At 46.1% G+C, this 18,986-nt stretch overlaps 1 protein-coding gene across 1 annotated transcript in view; it reads left to right on the top strand.

Annotated features, from left to right (window-relative positions):
• The window catches only part of LOC115105190 (protein scribble homolog), a 134,791-nt gene that overhangs the window by 60,932 nt on the left and 54,873 nt on the right, over nt 1-18,986 (top strand). Inside the window, 13 exon segments of the mRNA XM_065007162.1 lie at nt 2,167-2,245; nt 3,243-3,332; nt 3,632-3,688; nt 5,519-5,582; nt 7,508-7,582; nt 8,554-8,698; nt 9,036-9,154; nt 9,322-9,521; nt 9,877-10,043; nt 11,675-11,802; nt 15,903-16,028; nt 16,258-16,440; nt 16,681-17,082. Of these exon segments, the coding sequence (XP_064863234.1) occupies nt 2,167-2,245; nt 3,243-3,332; nt 3,632-3,688; nt 5,519-5,582; nt 7,508-7,582; nt 8,554-8,698; nt 9,036-9,154; nt 9,322-9,521; nt 9,877-10,043; nt 11,675-11,802; nt 15,903-16,028; nt 16,258-16,440; nt 16,681-17,082 (1,835 nt within the window).

The raw sequence follows: 18,986 nt of genomic DNA on the forward strand, positions 1-18,986 counted from the left end.
ACAGGCAAAGCGTCAAAACAGGACTAAGATCGAATCGTGGCAGGGCTTGCAAACCATTACAGACTACAAAGGGAAGCACAGCCGAGAGTTGCCCAGTGAACTGAGCCTACCAGATGAGCTAAACTACTTCTATGCTTGCTTTGAGGAAAATAACACTGAAACATGCATGAGATCACCAGCTGTTCCGGAAGACTGTGTGATCACGCTCTCCGCAACAGGTCAACATTCACAAGGCCGAGGGGCCAGACGGATTGCAAGGGCGTGTATTGTGAGCATGCGCTGACCAACTGGCAAGTGTCTTAACTGACATTTTCAAACTCTCCCTGTCCGAGGCTGTAATACCAACATGTTTTGAGCAGACCACCATAGTCCCTGTGCCCAAGAACACTAAGGTAACCTGTCTAAATGACTACCGACCTGTTGCACTCACATCATCTGTAGCTATGAAGTGCTTTGAAAGGATGGCCATGGCTCACGTCAACACTATTATCCCAGAAACCCTAGACCCATTCCAATTTGCATACCACCTCTATTGCACTCCACACTGCCCTTTCCCACCTGGACAAAAGGAATACCTATTCAGGAATGCTATTCATTGACTACAGCTCAGTGTTCAACACCATAGTGCCCTCAAAGCTCATCAATAAGCTAAGAACCCTGGGACTAAACACTTCCCTCTGTAACTGGATCCTGGACTACCTGACGGGCCGCCCCCAGGTGGTAAGGGTAGGTAACAACACATCCACCGCGCTGATCCTCAACACAGGGGCCCCTCAGGGGTAAGTGCTCAGTCCCCTCCCTCCCTGTTCACTCATGACTGCAATGCCAGGCACGACTCCAACACCATCATTAAGTTTGACGATGACACAACAGCGTTAGGCCTGATCACCGACAACAAAGAGACAGCCTATAGGGAGGTCAGAGACCTGGCCGTGTGGTGCCAGGACAACAACCTCTCCCTCAACGTGATCAAGACAAAGGAGATAATCATGGACTACAGGAAAAAGAGGACTGAGCACGCCCCCATTCTCATCGACGGGGCTGCAGTGGAGCAGGTTGAGAGCTTCAAGTTCCTTGGTGTCCACATCACCAACAAACTAACATGGTCCAAGCACACCAAGACAGTCGTGAAGAGGGCACGACAAAACCTATTCCCCCTCAGGAGACTGAAAAGATTTGGCATGGGTCATCAGATCCTCAAAAGGTTTTACAGCTGCACCATCGAGAGCATCACTGCCAGGTGTGGTTGCATCACTGCCAGGTGTGGCAACTGCTCGGCCTCCGACCGCAAGGCACTACAGAGGGCATCACTGGGGCCAAGCTTCCTGTCATCCAGGACCTCTATACCAGGCAGTGTCAGAGGAAGGCCCTAAAAATGGTCAAAGACTCAAGCCACCCTAGTCATAGATTGTTCTCTCTGCTACCGCACGGCAAGCCATACCTGAGCGCCAAGTCTAGGTCCAAGAGGCTTCTAAAACAGCTTCCACCCCCAAGCCATAAGACTCCTGAACATCTAATCAAATAGCTACCCAGACTATTTGCATTGCCCCCCCCACCCCGTCTTTTACACCGCTGCTACTCTCTGTTGTTATCATCTATGCATAGTCACTTTAATAACCCTACCTACATGTACGTATTACTTCAACTAACCGGTGCCGCCACATATTGATTCTATATACAGCGGGTGTACCGGTACAGTCTCGCTATTGTTATTTTAACTGCTGCTCTTGAATTACTTTTTTTACTTTTCCCTCTTATTTTCATCCGTATTCTTTTCAACTGCATTGTTGGTTAGGGGCTCGTAAGTAAGCATTTCACTGCAAGGTCTACACCTGTATTCGGCGCATGTGACGACTAACATTTGATTTGTAACGTAACACAATGTGGAAAAGTAAAGCTGTCTGAATACTTTCCGAATGCACTGTAACACCCCCCCCCCCTTACAAATCAATGGCAGAAGTCAATTCCGCCCTTGATTGTTTACGTCAAACCGATCTCAAATGCTTTCTCATTTTGCAACTCAGCACAAGCACACACAATGGAAATAGTATTTTCTCTCTCGTGTCCTTGGTGTACATATCATATAGCAGGTGACAGGAAAAGCAGTATACAGTATTGTTATATCTGACTGTGCTCCCCCTCTCTAATCTCTGTCTCTGTCCACAGACATTCCTGAGATCCCCGAGAGCATTAAGTTCTGCAAGGCATTGGAGATTGCAGACTTCAGTGGAAACCCCCTCTCCAAGTCAGTGGATCAGTCCAGTACCACCTCTCTCTCTCTGCTGTTGCCATTGTGTTTTTGCCTTTGAGATATATGGGGGAGGTCACTGTCGTACGTGTGCTTTGTGCCATGTTGTGATTATTTCCTTTCCATAATGGCCAGAAGATAAACAGCTCAAGACAATGAAACAAATGTGCAGGTAGTTGTTGCCCAGATGTGTCAAAGTCTCAGAGCAGGCCCTTTCTCAGTATTAGATTATGTACAGTACATGAGCAAAACACCTGGAGGATAACGAGGCATTGTGAGGCTACAGTATGCTGTTCTCTGACCTTGAAACTACATTAAAGGCCCAGTACAGTCAAAAGCGTGATTTCCTGTGTCCATATTTCCACACTGCGGTTGGAATAATACTGTGATATAGTGAAAGTGATGATAATGCCCTTTTAGTCTAAGAGCTGTTTGAAAAGACTGCCTGACAGTTCAGCCTGTTTTGGCCTGAATGGTTACGCCACGGTTAATTAGTTAATAGACCAATAAGAAAGCGTTCCAAGCCTCTCTGCTAATATAAGCTAGTTTTCAGTTGTCCCCTCCCCACTCAGACATCTCCCAGACAGTCCTAGCAAAATTATTGCTTGAGAAATGATAATATATTGAGGAAAAAACAGCTGTATTGCACCTTTTAACATGGCGTTTAAGTATACTGTAGAAGTGTAATGCTTTTGGCGAGGCAAACCATCTCCCTGCTTTTACTTCTCCTATAGAATAAGAAAGGAACTGTTGGCAGGAGTGGTGATGGTGAGTGCTTTGACAGATGGATCTGGCCACTTACGCTGCGTCCCTAATGGCACCCTTTTCCTATATAGTGCACCACTAAAAAGTGCACTATGACTGGAATAGGGTGCTATTTGGGATGCTGCCATAGGCAGATGAAGCAGCTGTTCCAAGTGCTTCAAGGGCTGGTGTTAAAGGGCCAGTTTCTCTCCATCTGTTTTCCCCTCTCCCTTTCTGTCCTCATCACTAGGTTGCCTGATGGTTTCACTCAGCTCAGAGGGCTCGCCCACCTGGCACTTAACGACGTGTCATTGCAGACACTGCCCAACGACATAGGAAAGTAAGTGCACACACACGCACACACACGCACCAACAAAATACGCAGACCAACCACCTTGCATGCATGGGTGTTTGTAACCAACTCCGACACAGGTTTCCTTCTTACTCTAAACATTCAGCCTCCTCGTTCTGTAAAATGACAGACCTTGGTAAAGGCGTAATTACATGACACAATGGGTTCTCAGACAGACTGACTGCGTGACCGGTTGGACGAGACCAATCGCCATGCAAAGTTAACCAGGGCCTTCAGACTTAACTCCTCCTCCTCTTCTCTCATCCTCTCTTCCCTCTCTCCTGCAGCCTGGCCAACCTGGTGACGCTGGAGCTCAGGGAGAACCTGCTCAAGTCCCTGCCCACGTAAGTGCCCTCTTCAGCCTGGCACAGTCCCAGCCACCCTCCATGCTAGGGAAGGTGGTTATTTCCTAGAAAGGAGACCTTGGTGATATAACTGGTGATTTGAAGCACAAAGTCCTCTCTAGTATATCTGTTCACTAGCAACCAACATTATTTGCTCTCTTCACTATGGATACAGTTGTTGTGAGAGGGACAGACTGTAAATGTGTGATATGCTGAATGACCAGCTTGTCATGTGTGTGACTGTGTGGGAATGTGTCAATGATTGGGCGTGATGGTTTAGTCTGACAATCAGTTAGTCTATCTGGTCCAGACTGTAACAGTCCAGAAGTCACCTTCAAATACATTGTTGATGTATTTATATATAGATTATAAATACAGTGTGCTTTTGGAAAGTATTCAGACCCCTTTTGGGGCGGCAGTGGTTAGAGTGTTGGACTAGTAAACGAAAGGTTTCTGGATCGAATCCCCGAGCTGACAAGGTAAAAATCTGTCATTCTGCCCCTGAACAAGGCAGTTAACCCACTGTTCCCCAGTAGGCTGTCATTGTAAATAAGAATTTGTTCTTAACTGACATGCCTAGTTAAATAAAGGTTAAATGTAAAATAAAAATTACTCAGTACTTTGTTGAAACACCTTTGGCAGCGATTACAGCCTCAAGCTTGGCACATCTGTATTTTTGGAGTTTCCCCCATTTTTCTCTGCAGTTCCTCTCAAGCTCTGTCAGGATGGATGGGGAGCTTTGCTGCACAGCTATTTTCAGGTCTCTCCAGATATGTTCAATCGGGTTTTAGTCCGGGATCTGGCTGGGCCACTCAAGGACATTCAGAGACTTGTCTCGAAGCCACTCCTGAGTTGTCTTGGATGTGTGCTTAGGATCGTTGTCCTGGTGGAAGGTGAATCTTCACCCCAGTCTGAAAACCTTCTCCAGAGCACTCGGGACTTCATCAAGGATCTCTCTGTACTTTGCTTTGTTCATCTTTCCCTCAATCCTCAGTCTCCCAGTCCCTACCGCTGAAAAACATCCCTGCAGCATGATGCTGCCTCCACTATGATTCACCGTAGGGATGGTGCCAGGTTTCCTCCAGATGTGACGCTAGGCATTCAGGCCAAAGAGTTCAATCTTGGTTTCATCAGAACAGAGGATCTTGTTTCTCATGGTCTGAGCGTCCACAAAGGCCCTTTTCCCCCGATTGCTCAGTTTGGCCGGGTGACCAGCTCTAGGAAGAGTCTACGTGGTTCCAAACTTCTTCCATTTGAGAATGATGGAGGCCATTGTGTTCTTGGGGACCTTCAAAGCTGCAGAAATGTTATGGATCCCTTCCCAGATCTGTGTAATTCCTTCGACCTCATTGCTTGGTTTTTGCTGTGACATGCACTTTCAACTGTGGGACCTTATATAGACAGGCGTGTGCCTTTCCAAATCATGTCCAATCAATTGAATTTACCACAGATGGACTCCAAGTTGTAAAAACATCTCAAGGATGATCAATGGAAACAGGATGCACCTGAGCTCAATTTTGAGTGTCATAGCAAAGTGTCTGAATACTTATGTAAATCAGGGTTTTCTGTTAATTAAAAAAAAAATCTAAACCTGTTTTCGCTTCGGCATTATGCAGTATTGTGTGTTGGTTGATTATGAAAAAATGTAATACATTTTAGAATACGGCTGTAACGTAACAGAATGTGGAAAAAGGGGTGTGAGTACTTTCCAAAGGCACTGTATATTCACAACGCTGAGTGAGTTTCAACGAGACCGTGTCGTCTGAGTGTGCAGTAGTCCCCATTACATCAGTGTTTTCTATGATTTATGTGTTTCTCTCGCTTATCCAGGTCACTCTCTTTCCTGGTGAAACTGGAGCATCTGGACCTGGGCAGCAATGAACTGGATGTGTTGGTAAGAACAAGCTCTAAATAGCACTCTTTTCCCTATATTGTGCACTACCTTTGACCAGCGCCCTGGTAGAAAGTGGTTAACTTCATAGGGAATAGGGTGCCATTTTCAACGGAGACGCTATGTAAAGGATGTGTGATATACAGCATGACAATAACTCACATTCTCAACATACATGGGGGCCATAGAAATATATGCACCCTTGACCCTGGTTTATGCTGTGCCACAAAAACACGCCTTGCATACAAGCTGGTTAGATATACAGCTCACAGGACATGCCACACAGGATCGTACACCCTGGATGTCCAGCAGGGTTGGGGTACAGATTTTTATAAACCCAGAGACCCAACATTCCCGGGAACGCTTGTGAAGTAGACTTTGCACACCAGACCGGGGTTTAGGGTTTGAGAAGTCAATGAGAAAAGTACAAAATGATTCCTTAGTTGTTGTTTTTTTTCTAAAGGCACAACATTCAAACCCATGTTTTAAGTAGGTGAACATGTCATTACGACAAACATTTTTGTCAATAACAACTTTATCGAAAGAGTGCTTTTTAATTTGACGGCCTGTACATGTGGAGTTTAGAGAGCGAGATGACCGTTCGACCCGATTACGTGTTTCTGCGGATGAGCTGTGATATCGCCTACAACCGCGATCAGGGATTTCTATTGGACAACCGTTTCTACTTATCTTCGTACTGAACCATCTTTGGTTGGTCAATTTGAATTGAAGTCGCTCATTTCAAGAAGTGATTTAATTTTAAAATCCAGAAAAACTTGACATAGCTTCTCCTTTTCTGTTTATTGAGAAGAGAATTGAATATAGATGTACATTATTCATTTATGGGAATTAAAGTTTACTTCCTGAATTGAATGCCTTCAATTTGAGTTGACCCCAACCCTGATGTCCAGCACGTGCGGGGCGTGCGCGAACACACACACACACACACATTACACTACCCAAACACCCTTCTTACATTTCCCCACCACAAGCACCCATCTAGCCCACAGATGAACACAATGGCTTGGAACTGGTCTGTTGGACATTAGGGCCCCTGTGTGCTATGAATCCCTATTCCCTATATTGTGCATTACTATGGTCCCTGGCCAAAAGTAGTGTACTTTGTAGGGAAAAGGGATGGGGCCCTGGTCAAATGTCGTAGGTAATATGTTGAGTCCTGCTTCTTTTAGCTTGGGAACGCCTGCTTGGCTAGTCATCTCAATGTACAGGGTAAATAATGCCTGTTGAGCCGACGGGCGGAGGCTGAGCAAACAACCTGACGTCATGCTGCCGCCTGAAAGCCTGGCTGCCTGCCTGTCATACTGCACATTGCTCATCCCTCCCAGGCATGCTAGTCTTTTAATGTAATGCGTCACTCAAATACAATCTGGGGTCATTTTACAGGAATTGTTTTCTGGGATTGATTCCCAATGGCTTTTTTGGAGCCCAAATTAATTGCGCCTTTAAAAAAAAAAAATGAATTGGTGCAGGACACAGGCTAGGGCAAGCATCTTGTTTTGGATAAAAACATGCTTCCCCCCCCTGTGTGGTTTGTGGGCATAGCGAACAGGCACAGTGTGTGGTTGTGTATATGATTGATTGTCTTGTCAGGTGAATCTTGCCCCTTCCCACAGCCATTTGGGGACTCCACCAGTGCGGTGGTATTTGGGGCGTGTGATGTGTGTTTATGTAGACGCCCCCTCCCCTTCCCACAGCCATTTGGGGACTCCACCAGCGCGGTGGTATTTGGGGCGTGTGATGTGTGTTTATGTAGCCGCCCCCTCTCCCCTTCCCAAATGATGCATATTTAAGTACAGTGGAGGATGCATGTTTGTTCCCACTCGCTCTAGAAGCAGAGCAAAGGCAACTTTGGGTCCTCTGTTTACCTTTCTTTTCTCTTTTTCCCCCCCTCCCTCTATCTCTAACAGCCGGACACACTTGGTGCTCTCCCTAACCTACGGGAGCTGTGGTTGGACCGCAACCAGCTCTCCTCTTTGCCACTAGTGAGTACGGTCCTGGCTTGGCATCCATGCCCTTATTCGCTTAGAACCAGAACATTGCTCAGTATGATGTAGGGATATTTGGAAGTAGCCACGAGATGGTTTTTCGTTACCGTTGAAACAATTTATTTGGTGTTTTATTTGTATACATGTGAATATATACGTTTTGAAGTAAATACCTGCAGTCAACTTGTGCAATACGTTAGGAGATAAAGAAGATCGTGTCATTCATTTTCCCGGAAGTCCCCAGTCATGTGATTTTTGTTTACAAGCACACAAATAAGAGACCAGAGCCTTGTGAGTCATTCACGGTTGTGCAGCACGCGCCAGGGGATCTAGTTACAGTATGGAACTCACAACTAAGTGTTTGCCAGCTTAGATACTGTATCCAGATACTGTATCTCATACCTATTAAGTAAACTGTGCTAAATGCTCTGCAGTTGAGCATTTGGTATGCTATTTTAGTAGCTAGTAAGCTTACTAGCTCAGTGGTTAGCTTCTTCCAAAATCAAGCTTTGTTTGGAAACAGCAGAGTCCCCTCCTGGATCAAGAGCCTTGCTGTCTAGCGTTGGTTTTGTGCATGCAGCAAACTGTTATTAGTATTGAGTTACTTGTATAACTTTATAAGCCGGGACATCTGTCTTGTAAATACTTTAGGTCAGAGACTGTATAAAATGTTTGCAATGTGCTTGTTAGCATTTAGTTTGCATTCTCTAAAGGATTGTACATGTACTTGTTGGCAGTGGGGTTTGAAAATAGCGCCCCTTGTGTCCAGTTATGAGTATCTCGGTATGGCACAAGGTCGGTATGAAGGTATGGTAATCTAGGTACTGCCGAAGCCTAGTATGAAACCTACCACATACATTTCAGTGGGAGTATTCACACTAAAAACGACATTGCTTTGCTTTGCTTTGTGTGTTGTGTGTGTGTGTGTGTGTGTGTGTGTGTGTGTGTGTGTGTCTGTCTGTCTGTAGGAGCTGGGGAACCTGCAGAGACTTGTGTGTCTAGACGTGTCAGAGAACCGACTGGAGGAGTTGCCCTCAGAGCTCAGCGGCCTGCTGGCCCTCACTGACCTGCTGCTCTCACACAACCTCCTGGAGGTGGTCCCCGACAGCATAGGTGAGGGAGAGATGGGAGAGAGCGGGGGAAGGAGGTAGATGGTGAGAGAGAGGGAGGAAAGGTTGCCTGATGGCATTCGCTGTTCCGTTGTATGGTGGCTTATTCACCTGAACTGATTTACACAGTAGCTTCATTGTCAGACTAAACTTAGTTTTTCAAAGTACTTTGTCAAGGTGTGTGCTTTTTACCAAGTACTGTTGAATTAGACCCATGGACATTGGGCATTTTCATTGCTTGGATGTAATAGGTAATGCACTGAAAACCATACTGGGGAAATGATGCATATAAACTGACTCAAAGGCTTGTGACGGTAATTGACCTGGGTCGTGTTCATTAGGCTCTCTGAAGCAGCTGTCCATCCTGAAAGTGGACCAGAACCGACTGACCCACCTGAGTGACTCCATAGGAGAGTGTGAGAACCTGACGGAACTCATACTGACCGAGAACCTATTACAGGTACATTTTAGAACCACAGTTCGCTGGCTCAGAACAAATGTACAGAACAATATGTGCCTTGTCCCGAGACTCCCGGCCTTGTCCTTTCAACATCCCCCTTGAGATGCATAGCTTTAAACATCCATTCAATTTGACATGTTTTATTGTTGCGTGTTTTTATTCAATAGACTCTGCCTCGCTCGCTGGGCAAGTTGAAGAAGCTGACAAACTTGAATGTGGACCGCAACCGGCTGGGCGACGTGCCTGATGAGCTGGGTGGTTGCGCCAGCCTCAACGTGCTCTCCCTCAGAGACAATCGCGTGGCCAAATTGCCCGCTGAGCTGGCTGACGCCACTGAGCTTCATGTTCTGGATGTGGCAGGGAACAGGTAACCCTTCTACACCCCATATAGGTCCCGTAAATCACTGGTGTTGGTAGACTTCTCTCCTGTAATAACATATCTAGTGACTCCACTTCTGAAGAATTCCGAGCTTCTCTTAACCCTTTATCAAGTCTTGTAGTCTAATAATGATATAATAATACAAATATTAATAATGACATTTTTTTTCCTCAAAGTGACTTAAAGTAGTGCATGCATATATTTTTATATGGGTGGCCCCAGCAGGAATGGAACCCACAATCCTTACGCTGCAAACGCAATGTTTTTCCAACTGAGCAACACCGGACTATTCTTCAGAATAAAACGTTCCATATGATTTGTCCATGTTGTGTGGTGTCCCCAGGTTACAGAACCTGCCGTTTGCCCTGGCCAACCTCAACCTGAAGGCCATGTGGCTGGCAGAGAACCAGTCCCAGCCCATGCTCAAGTTCCAGACGGAGGATGACGAGAGCACCGGGGAGAAGGTGCTCACCTGCTACCTGTTGCCCCAGCAGCCCTCCCCCAGCCTGGGTGAGTTAGCCCTACACCTACCTCCTGGTGGACATCATCATCTTCCTCCTCCTCTCTCACATCTCTATCACGCTCCGTTCTCCATCTCAACTTTTTCCTGGGCTATTCACTATTTACCAACTGAACCGAAGTCCTCCTTCAAAGCATATCCTCTTCCCTTTCCTTCCTCTAACATAGGAGCTACACTGAGGTGTTGCAAAATCAGTCTGTTTTTTTTATTTTACCCGTGACGCTGGAAACTTTTGGCCAGCGCGAGCAGGTCGCAAGCTACCTTATCAAGTGTGAGCTGCGTATCGAAATCTTGAAAATAGAACCCGAGTGCAATTTTGCACCGAGCAGCACATTCCTCTCCCAGAGTCCTTCTTGCTCTCCCGTCACTCTCAACCCAAATGTTATTTTTTTATATATATATATATATTTTTTATATCACCTTTATTTAACCAGGTAGGCTAGTTGAGAACAAGTTCTCATTTGCAACTGCGGCCTGGCCAAGATAAAGCATATCAGTGTGAACAGACAACACAGAGTTACACATGGAGTAAACAATTAACAAGTCAATAACACAGTAGAAAAAAAAGAGTCTATATACATTGTGTGCAAAAGGCATGAGGAGGTAGGCGAATAAATTACAATTTTGCAGATTAACACTGGAGTGATAAATTATCAGATGGTCATGTACAGGTAGAGATATTGGTGTGCAAAAGAGCAGAAAAGTAAATAAATAAAAACAGTATGGGGATGAGGTAGGTAAAATTGGGTGGGCTATTTACCGATAGACTATGTACAGCTGCAGAGATCGGTTAGCTGCTCAGATAGCAGATGTTTGAAGTTGGTGAGGGAGATAAAAGTCTCCAACTTCAGCGATTTTTGCAATTCGTTCCAGTCACAGGCAGCAGAGAACTGGAACGAAAGGCGGCCAAATGAGGTGTTGGCTTTAGGGATGATCAGTGAGATACACCTGCTGGAGCGGGTGCTATGGGTGGGTGTTGCCATCGTGACCAGTGAACTGAGATAAGGCGGAGCTTTACCTAGCATGGACTTGTAGATGACCTGGAGCCAGTGGGTCTGGCGACGAATATGTAGCGAGTGCCAGCCGACTAGAGCATACAGGTCGCAGTGGTGGGTGGTATAAGGTGCTTTAGTAACAAAACGGATGGCACTGTGATAAACTGCATCCAGTTTGCTGAGTAGAGTATTGGAAGCTATTTTGTAGATGACATCGCCGAAGTCGAGGATCAGTAGGATAGTCAGTTTTACTAGGGTAAGTTTGGCGGCGTGAGTGAAGGAGGCTTTGTTGCCGAATAGAAAGCCGACTCTAGATTTGATTTTAGATTGGAGATGTTTGATATGAGTCTGGAAGGAGAGTTTACAGTCTAGCCAGACACCTAGGTACTTATAGATGTCCACATATTCTAAGTCGGAAGCATCCAGGGTGGTGATGCTAGTCGGGCGTGCGGGTGCAGGCAGCGAACGGTTGAAAAGCATGCATTTGGTTTTACTAGCATTTAAGAGCAGTTGGAGGCCACAACTCCCATGTACCACAACGATGACCGTTTCAATCCAGGAAAGGGGATTATCCTGTAAACTGTTTTTGTAACCCAGGTCCCTCTCTCCATCCTGTCTCCCTACAGAGAACCTGCTGCAGAACAGTGTGGACGACAGCTGGATAGACAGCAACCTGAACCGGGTGTCCGTTATCCAGTTCCAGGAGGAGACCACCAAGCAGGATGAGGACGATGAGGCGGCTGCAGAGCGCAGGGTAAGACTACTAATACACTTATACATGTAAACGCAGCAAAAAATGAAACGTCCTCTCACTGTCAACTGCGTTTATTTTCAGCAAACTTAACATGTGCAAATATTTGTATGAACATAAGATTCAACAACTGAGACATACACTGAACAGGTTCCACAGAAATGTGACCATCAGAAATAGAATAATGTGTCCCTGAACAAAGGGGGAGGGGGAGTCAAAATCAAAAAGTAACAGTCAGTATCTGTTGTGGCCACCAGCTGCATTAAGTACTGCAGTGCATCTCCTCCTCATGGACTGCACCAGATTTGCCAGTTCTTGCTGTGAGATGTTACCCCACTCTTCCACCAAGGCACCTGCAAGTTCCCGGACATTTCTGGGGGGGGAATGGCCCTAGCCCTCACCCTCAGATCCAACAGGTCCCTGACGTACTCAATGGGATTGAGATCCGGGCCCATCGCCGGCCATTGCAGAACACTGACATTCCTACCTTGCAGGAAATCACGCACAGAACGAGCAGTATGGCTGGTGGCATTGTCATGCTGGAGGGTCATGTCAGGATGAGCCTGCAGGAAGGGTCCACATGAGGGAGGAGGATGTCTTCCCTGTAATGCACAGCGTTGAGATTGCCTGCAATGGCAACAAGCTCAGTCCGATGATGCTGTGACACACCGCCCCAGACCATGACGGACCCTCCACCTCCAAATCGATTCCGCTCCAGAGTACAGGCCTCGGTGTAACGCTCATTCCTTCGATGATAAACGCGAATCCGACTATCACCCCTGGTGAGACAAAACCGCGACTCATCAGTGAAGAGCACTTTTTGCCAGTCCTATCTGGTCCAGCGACGGTGGGTTTGTGCACATAGGTGACGTTGTTGCTGGTGATGTCTGGTAAGGACCTGCCTTACAACAGGCCTACAAGCCTTCAGTCCAGCCTCTCTCAGCCTATTGCGGACAGTCTGAGCACTGATGGAGGGATTGTGCATTCCTGGTGTTACTTGGGCAGGTGTTGCCATCCTGTACTTGTCCCGCAGGTGTGATGTTCGGATGTACCAATCCTGTGCAGATGTTGTCACATGTGGTCTGCCACTGCGAGCACAATCAACTGTCCATCCTGTCTCCTTGTAGCACTGTCTTAGGCGTCTCACTGTACGGACATTGCAATTTATTTCCCTGGCCACATCTACAGTCCTCATGCCACTCATCACTAACTCAAAAAGGTTCTGGGACACTGTAAAGTCCATGGAGAATAAGAACACCTCCTCCCAGCTGCCCACTGCACTGAAGATAGGAAACACTGTCACCACTGATAAATCCACCATAATTGAGAATTTCAATAAGCATTTTTCTATGGCTGGCCATGCTTTCCACCTGGCTACTCCAACCCCGGTCAAATGCACTACACCCCACACAGCAACTCGCCCAAGCCTTCCCCATTTCTCCTTCTCCCAAATCCGTTCAGCTGATGTTCTGGAAGAGCTGCAAAATCTGGACCCCTACAAATCAGCCGGGCTAGACATTATCGGCCAAAATTGTTGCCACCCCTATTACTAGCCTGTTCAACCTCTTTTTCATGTCGTCTGAGATTCCCAAAGATTGGAAAGCAGCTGCGGTCATCCCCCTCTTCAAAGGGGGGGACACTCTTGACCCAAACTGCTACAGACCTATATCTATCCTACCATGCCTTTCTAAGGTCTTCGAAAGCCAAGTCAACAAACAGATTACCGACCATTTCGAATCTCACCATACCTTCTCTGCTATGCAATCTGGTTTCAGAGCTGGTCATGGGTGCACCTCAGCCACGCTCATGGTCCTAAACGATATCTTAACCGCCATCGATAAGAAACATTACTGTGCAGCCGTATTCATTGATCTGTCCAAGGCTTTCGACTCTGTCAATCACCACATCCTCATCGGCAGACTCGATAGCCTTGGTTTCTCAAATGATTGCCTCGCCTGGTTCACCAACTACTTCTCTGATAGAGTTCAGTGTGTCAAATCGGATGGTCTGCTGTCCGGACCTCTGGCAGTCTCTATGGGGGTGCCACAGGGTTCAATTATTGTACCGACTCTCTTCTCTGTATACATCAATGATGTCGCTCTTGCTGCTGGTGAGTCTCTGATCCACCTCTACGCAGACGACACCATTCTGTATACTTTTGGCCCTTCTTTGGACACTGTGTTAACAACCCTCCAGGCAAGCTTCAATGCCATACAACTCTCCTTCCGTGGCCTCCAATTGCTCTTAAATACAAGTAAAACTAAATGCATGCTCTTCAACCGATCGCTACCTGCACCTACCCGCCTGTCCAACATCACTACTCTGGACGGCTCTGACTTAGAATACGTGGACAACTACAAATACTTAGGTGTCTGGTTAGACTGTAAACTCTCCTTCCAGACCCATATCAAACATCTCCAATCCAAAGTTCAATCTAGAATTGGCTTTCTTTTTCGCAACAAAGCATCCTTCACTCATGCTGCCAAACATACCCTTGTAAAACTGACCATCCTACCAAACCTCGACTTCGGCGATGTCATTTACAAAATAGCCTCCAATACCCTACTCAACAAATTGGATGCAATCTATCACAGTGCAATCCGTTTTGTCACCAAAGCCCCATATGCTACCCACCATTGCGACCTGTACGCTCTCGTTGGCTGGCCCTCGCTTCATACTCGTCGCCAAACCCACTGGCTCCATGTCATCTACAAGACCCTGCTAGGTAAAGTCCCCCTTTATCTCAGCTCGCTGGTTACCATAGCATCTCCCACCTGTAGCACACGCTCCAGCAGGTATATCTCTCTAGTCACCCCCAAAACCAATCATTTCTTTGGCCGCCTCTCCTTCCAGTTCTCTGCTGCCAATGACTGGAACGAACTACAAAAATCTCTGAAATTGGAAACACTTATCTCCCTCACTAGCTTTAAGCACTAACTGTCAGAGCAGCTCAAAGATTACTGCACCTGTACATAGCCCACCTATAATTTAGCCCAAACAACTACCTCTTTCCCTACTGTATTTTATTTATTTATTTATTTATTTGGCTCCTTTGCACCCCATTATTTTTATTTCTACTTTGCACATTCTTCCACTGCAAATCTACCATTCCAGTGTTTTACTTGCTATATTGTATTTACTTTGCCACCATGGCCTTTTTTTGTGTGTGTTTTTTTGCCTTTACCTCCCTTATCTCACCTCATTTGCTCACATCGTATATAGACTTGTTTATACTGTATTATTGACTGTATGTTTGTTTTACTCCATGTGTAACTGTGTCGTTGTTTGTGTCGAACTGCTTTGCTTTATCTTGGCCAGGTCGCAATTGTAAATGAGAACTTGTTCTCAACTTGCCTACCTGGTTAAATAAAGGTGAAATAAAAAAATTCAATTAAAAATATGCCTCTTTGCAGCACACCTAAGGCACGTTCATGCAGATGAGCAGGGTCCCTGGGCATGTTTCTTTTGGTGTTTTTCAGTAGAAAGGCCTCTTTAGTGTCCTACGTATTCATAACTGTGACCTTAATTGCCTACCGTCTGTAAGCTGTTAGTGTCAACCGTTCCACAGGTGCATGTTCATTAATTGTTTATGGTTCATTGAACACGCATGGTGAACAGTGTTTAAACCCTTTACTATGAAGATATTTGGATTTTTAGGAGTTATCTTTGAAAGACAGGTTCCCGAAAAAGGGACGTTTCTTTTTTGCTGAGTATACAATACATCAACAGTGCTTTATGAGGAGCATCGTTCATGTGACTCGTGCACTGCACCAACCAACATGTTTTAAAATGAAGCTCTCTATGGTTGGTTCATAACTTAGCTTCCTTTCATTGTCCTTTCTTTCCTTTCCATTCTGACAGGGCATGACAGGGTAAAGTAGTATGGTGGAGAGATATCCAGTCAGAATATCAATAGCAGACTCCATTCCAGTCATAGTTTCGGCATCTCAGTCTGAGTTTCCTTGAGTCAGTTTGTTATTCTTTTCTTGTGTCTAATTTACAGTTTGCAAAATACTTTTTGAGGCGGTCTCCTCCTTGTGTGCCTGTAGATGAACTGTCAGTCTGGGGAATTGACAGATTCTCGTCCGCGTGTGTCTGTTCAGGGTCTCCAGCGCCGGGCGACGCCCCACCCCAGTGAGCTGAAGGTCATGAAGAAGGTGATTGAGGAGAAGAGGAACGAGGCCTACATATCCTGTCCTGATGGAGAGCCAGAGTCTCCTGGTACTGAGGTACAACACACCACTGTATATCCTACATGCCACCATACTTGAGATCCGTGAGTGAAGCTTTTTAACATTTTAAATGCATACATTCTGTAAAAACCATCATTGCTGTGGGTGTGGTCCATACAGATCATAGGTAAAGGTGTACTGTTGAAACAGAATCTAAGTGTGTACCTGTTGGCCACTTATCCAGCACGTTGTTCTAAGGATTCTGACGTGTGATTGGTGGTTGCAGGAGAAACGACTGAGCAAACTGTCCAATCAGAGCCACGACTCTGCAGCGTCCAACAGCACAGCCTCTGCCAACTCTCACGAGGAGAGACGGTGCGTGATTACCACAGCGAGGGAGAGCCTAGTGGGTGGGCGTGGTGAACAGGAGGAGGAGGAGCTAGACGAGATGGAGGTGGAGTATGTGGAGGTGAATTTCACTACGACGGTCTCTGTTTCAATCACCTCTCCTAATACGGGTGCTGTAATTTTAAGACCTGGCGTTTCGTGGCTAGGAAAACTCTGTACCCTAGTTCTACACTTTTTCCTGGTCGGGTAAACTAAATAACCATGACCAGTGAGACGGATCCTTGTCTTCAATACGATCGGTTCCCCTCTGCTCTTTCTTTCTCTCCCGTCACTCACACCATCCTTTCCCTTCTTCCGCCAGCCCACGGTACACTTTGCAGAGGAGCCCATATACCAGGGTGGGAATGAGGACGGTGAGGACGAGGAGGGTGGGGACGGGGTCCCATGCAGCGACCTAGAGGAACAGAGGCCCCAGTTCCCTACGGAGAAGCAGCGTCTGATCAGGAAGGACACGCCGCACTACAAGAAGCACTTCAAGATTACCAAGCTACCAAAACCTGAGGCGGTGGCCGCGTTACTGCAGGGCTTCAGCCCCGACGCACACCTGGCCCAACACCCCACCTCGCACCACCCTGACCCCGAGAAGGAGGAAGAGGAAGAGGAGGAGTGTATGGTTACTCCACAGCGCCACAACAGAATAGAAGAGCCAAAGCAGGAAGAGAGGAGTCTGCTTCATGTCAACTCTTCCCTGCAGCCGGTCAAGGTAAACTGGGCTCGAGGGGGGGGGGTCAGGGGACGGTGGGTAGGAAACACAATTACTATACATGCTACATAGTTCATAGTGAGTAGGGCTGTAGTACAAAACTAAAACGTACACCAGACCTGCCAACCTGCACAAATTCTGCATACTGTGCACGCAATTCTATGCGCGCGATTGTATTTTCCAAATTGTGTGTGTTAATCAATCACATTAGGCATCATTACGGTGAAGGTATGTAGTCACGGTAGTTCAGTGCACGTCGCTGTGTTGATGGAAACAAACATGGCAGAGCGAACTCTTCCGCTAAAACCGTCCTTCACAGAAAGCTATGTTGGACTTAAAGGTTAAAAGACCTTTGTTCATGAATCAGTTGTTGATTGGTCCTCTTGATATAGCTGTGTGTCACCAGCAGGCTGCTGAGATAATAGTCAGGTCACCAACGACAACCAGGCATGTTGCTGAATGGCCTAGTAGTCAGACCTAACTGGATGGATGAGGTCAGGGATGGAGATCTGGAACAAGCTCTTGTAGGCCTAGTTCAGTTTCATATTCCATGTAACCTACAGTAAGCTAGACTACTATGTTGGATGATTGAGTAATTCCAAATTTTCTTCCCAAACAAAATGAAGAAGCCCGTTTTACATTTTCACTAGACTATTCACACAAAGACACCTGTTAATTACAATAATCATTACCCCTAAATTATGCAAGTGGTCATTGAGACCATTTAAATTTTATTTAGGATCAAAGACGAGACTTTGTATTGGTTACATTGTTTGATCATTTAAGACTAGGGTTCAGGACATGGCAGTTACAGGTTTTTTTAATAATGCAAAAATGCTCCTACTTCCTGAGGGGGAAGTTGACTGACCCCCCTCCGGACCTCCACCCTACCCAACCTTAGTCATACATCAGCACCACCTCGTCAGAGAATCCTGGGGAGAGCTTTGATTGTACCTTCTAGTTAGCAGCTAATTACCAAGTACGTGTAAGTCTACTGCGTACCGTTCATACTGAGGCGGTCTTCTGCCAACATCATTATTAGGCAAAAAAAAGGTGCATTTGTGATTTGAGCAGTTTGGGTGTTGCGAGCGCCGTCGTGAGGTCCGCAGGTCCGGGGGTCCCTCCGCCGTGCTGAAGTGGTACTCATAAAAATTATTCAAGGTTGGCAGGTCTGTACACACTCACTATCATGTTATTATGTAGTTGTCGTGTTTAGAGACCCAAGTTTTTTACTCCTTCTGATAAGTTGACTACACTAACTGGGGCCACCTGGTCACGAAAAACTTAGCGCCCTAACCATGTATCCCAATTTCAAATTAGCCAGGACTACCATGGACTCGTTTTCCTTTAGTGTTTTTTGCCCTAATGAAGCTGACAGACAGTTGAATAAAGCTTTTGCACACCAGTTCTATTCATCCTTACATGTCAGTGGCCTGTTCGCCTCGATGCACACCCAAGACACACAGATGCGTAGAAGCCCCCAGTCTTGTCACCCTGCAACCTGCATTCAGTCTGCTGGCACTGGATTGGATTGAGAAGGAGATTACATTGCATGTCATGTTGCCCTGCATAGGAAAAACGATTTGTTTACAGGAATGTTTGCCGGGAGTCTTATAGTTTGCACTCAGGTGCTTTTACGTTGCTCTCTCTGTCCCACACAAGCAGGATTCTCTCAGACATTCACAGGACAAGACATATAATAACTAACAAGAGTGGACTTTCTCATTAACAACATTTGATAAATGTTTGTAGATGTCATCAAACAGACTGACAGTTTACAAATGGACAACCAGCACAAACCAAATCCAGTGTGAGTTGTTTAAATGCTTAAAACGTGGACACATTTCACCCCTTTAGTCCTATTTGTGTATCAAATGGCACCCTATTCCATTTATAGTGCACTC

Source organism: Oncorhynchus nerka, linkage group LG22 (genome assembly GCF_034236695.1).
Source record: "Oncorhynchus nerka isolate Pitt River linkage group LG22, Oner_Uvic_2.0, whole genome shotgun sequence".
NCBI lineage: Eukaryota > Metazoa > Chordata > Actinopteri > Salmoniformes > Salmonidae > Oncorhynchus > Oncorhynchus nerka.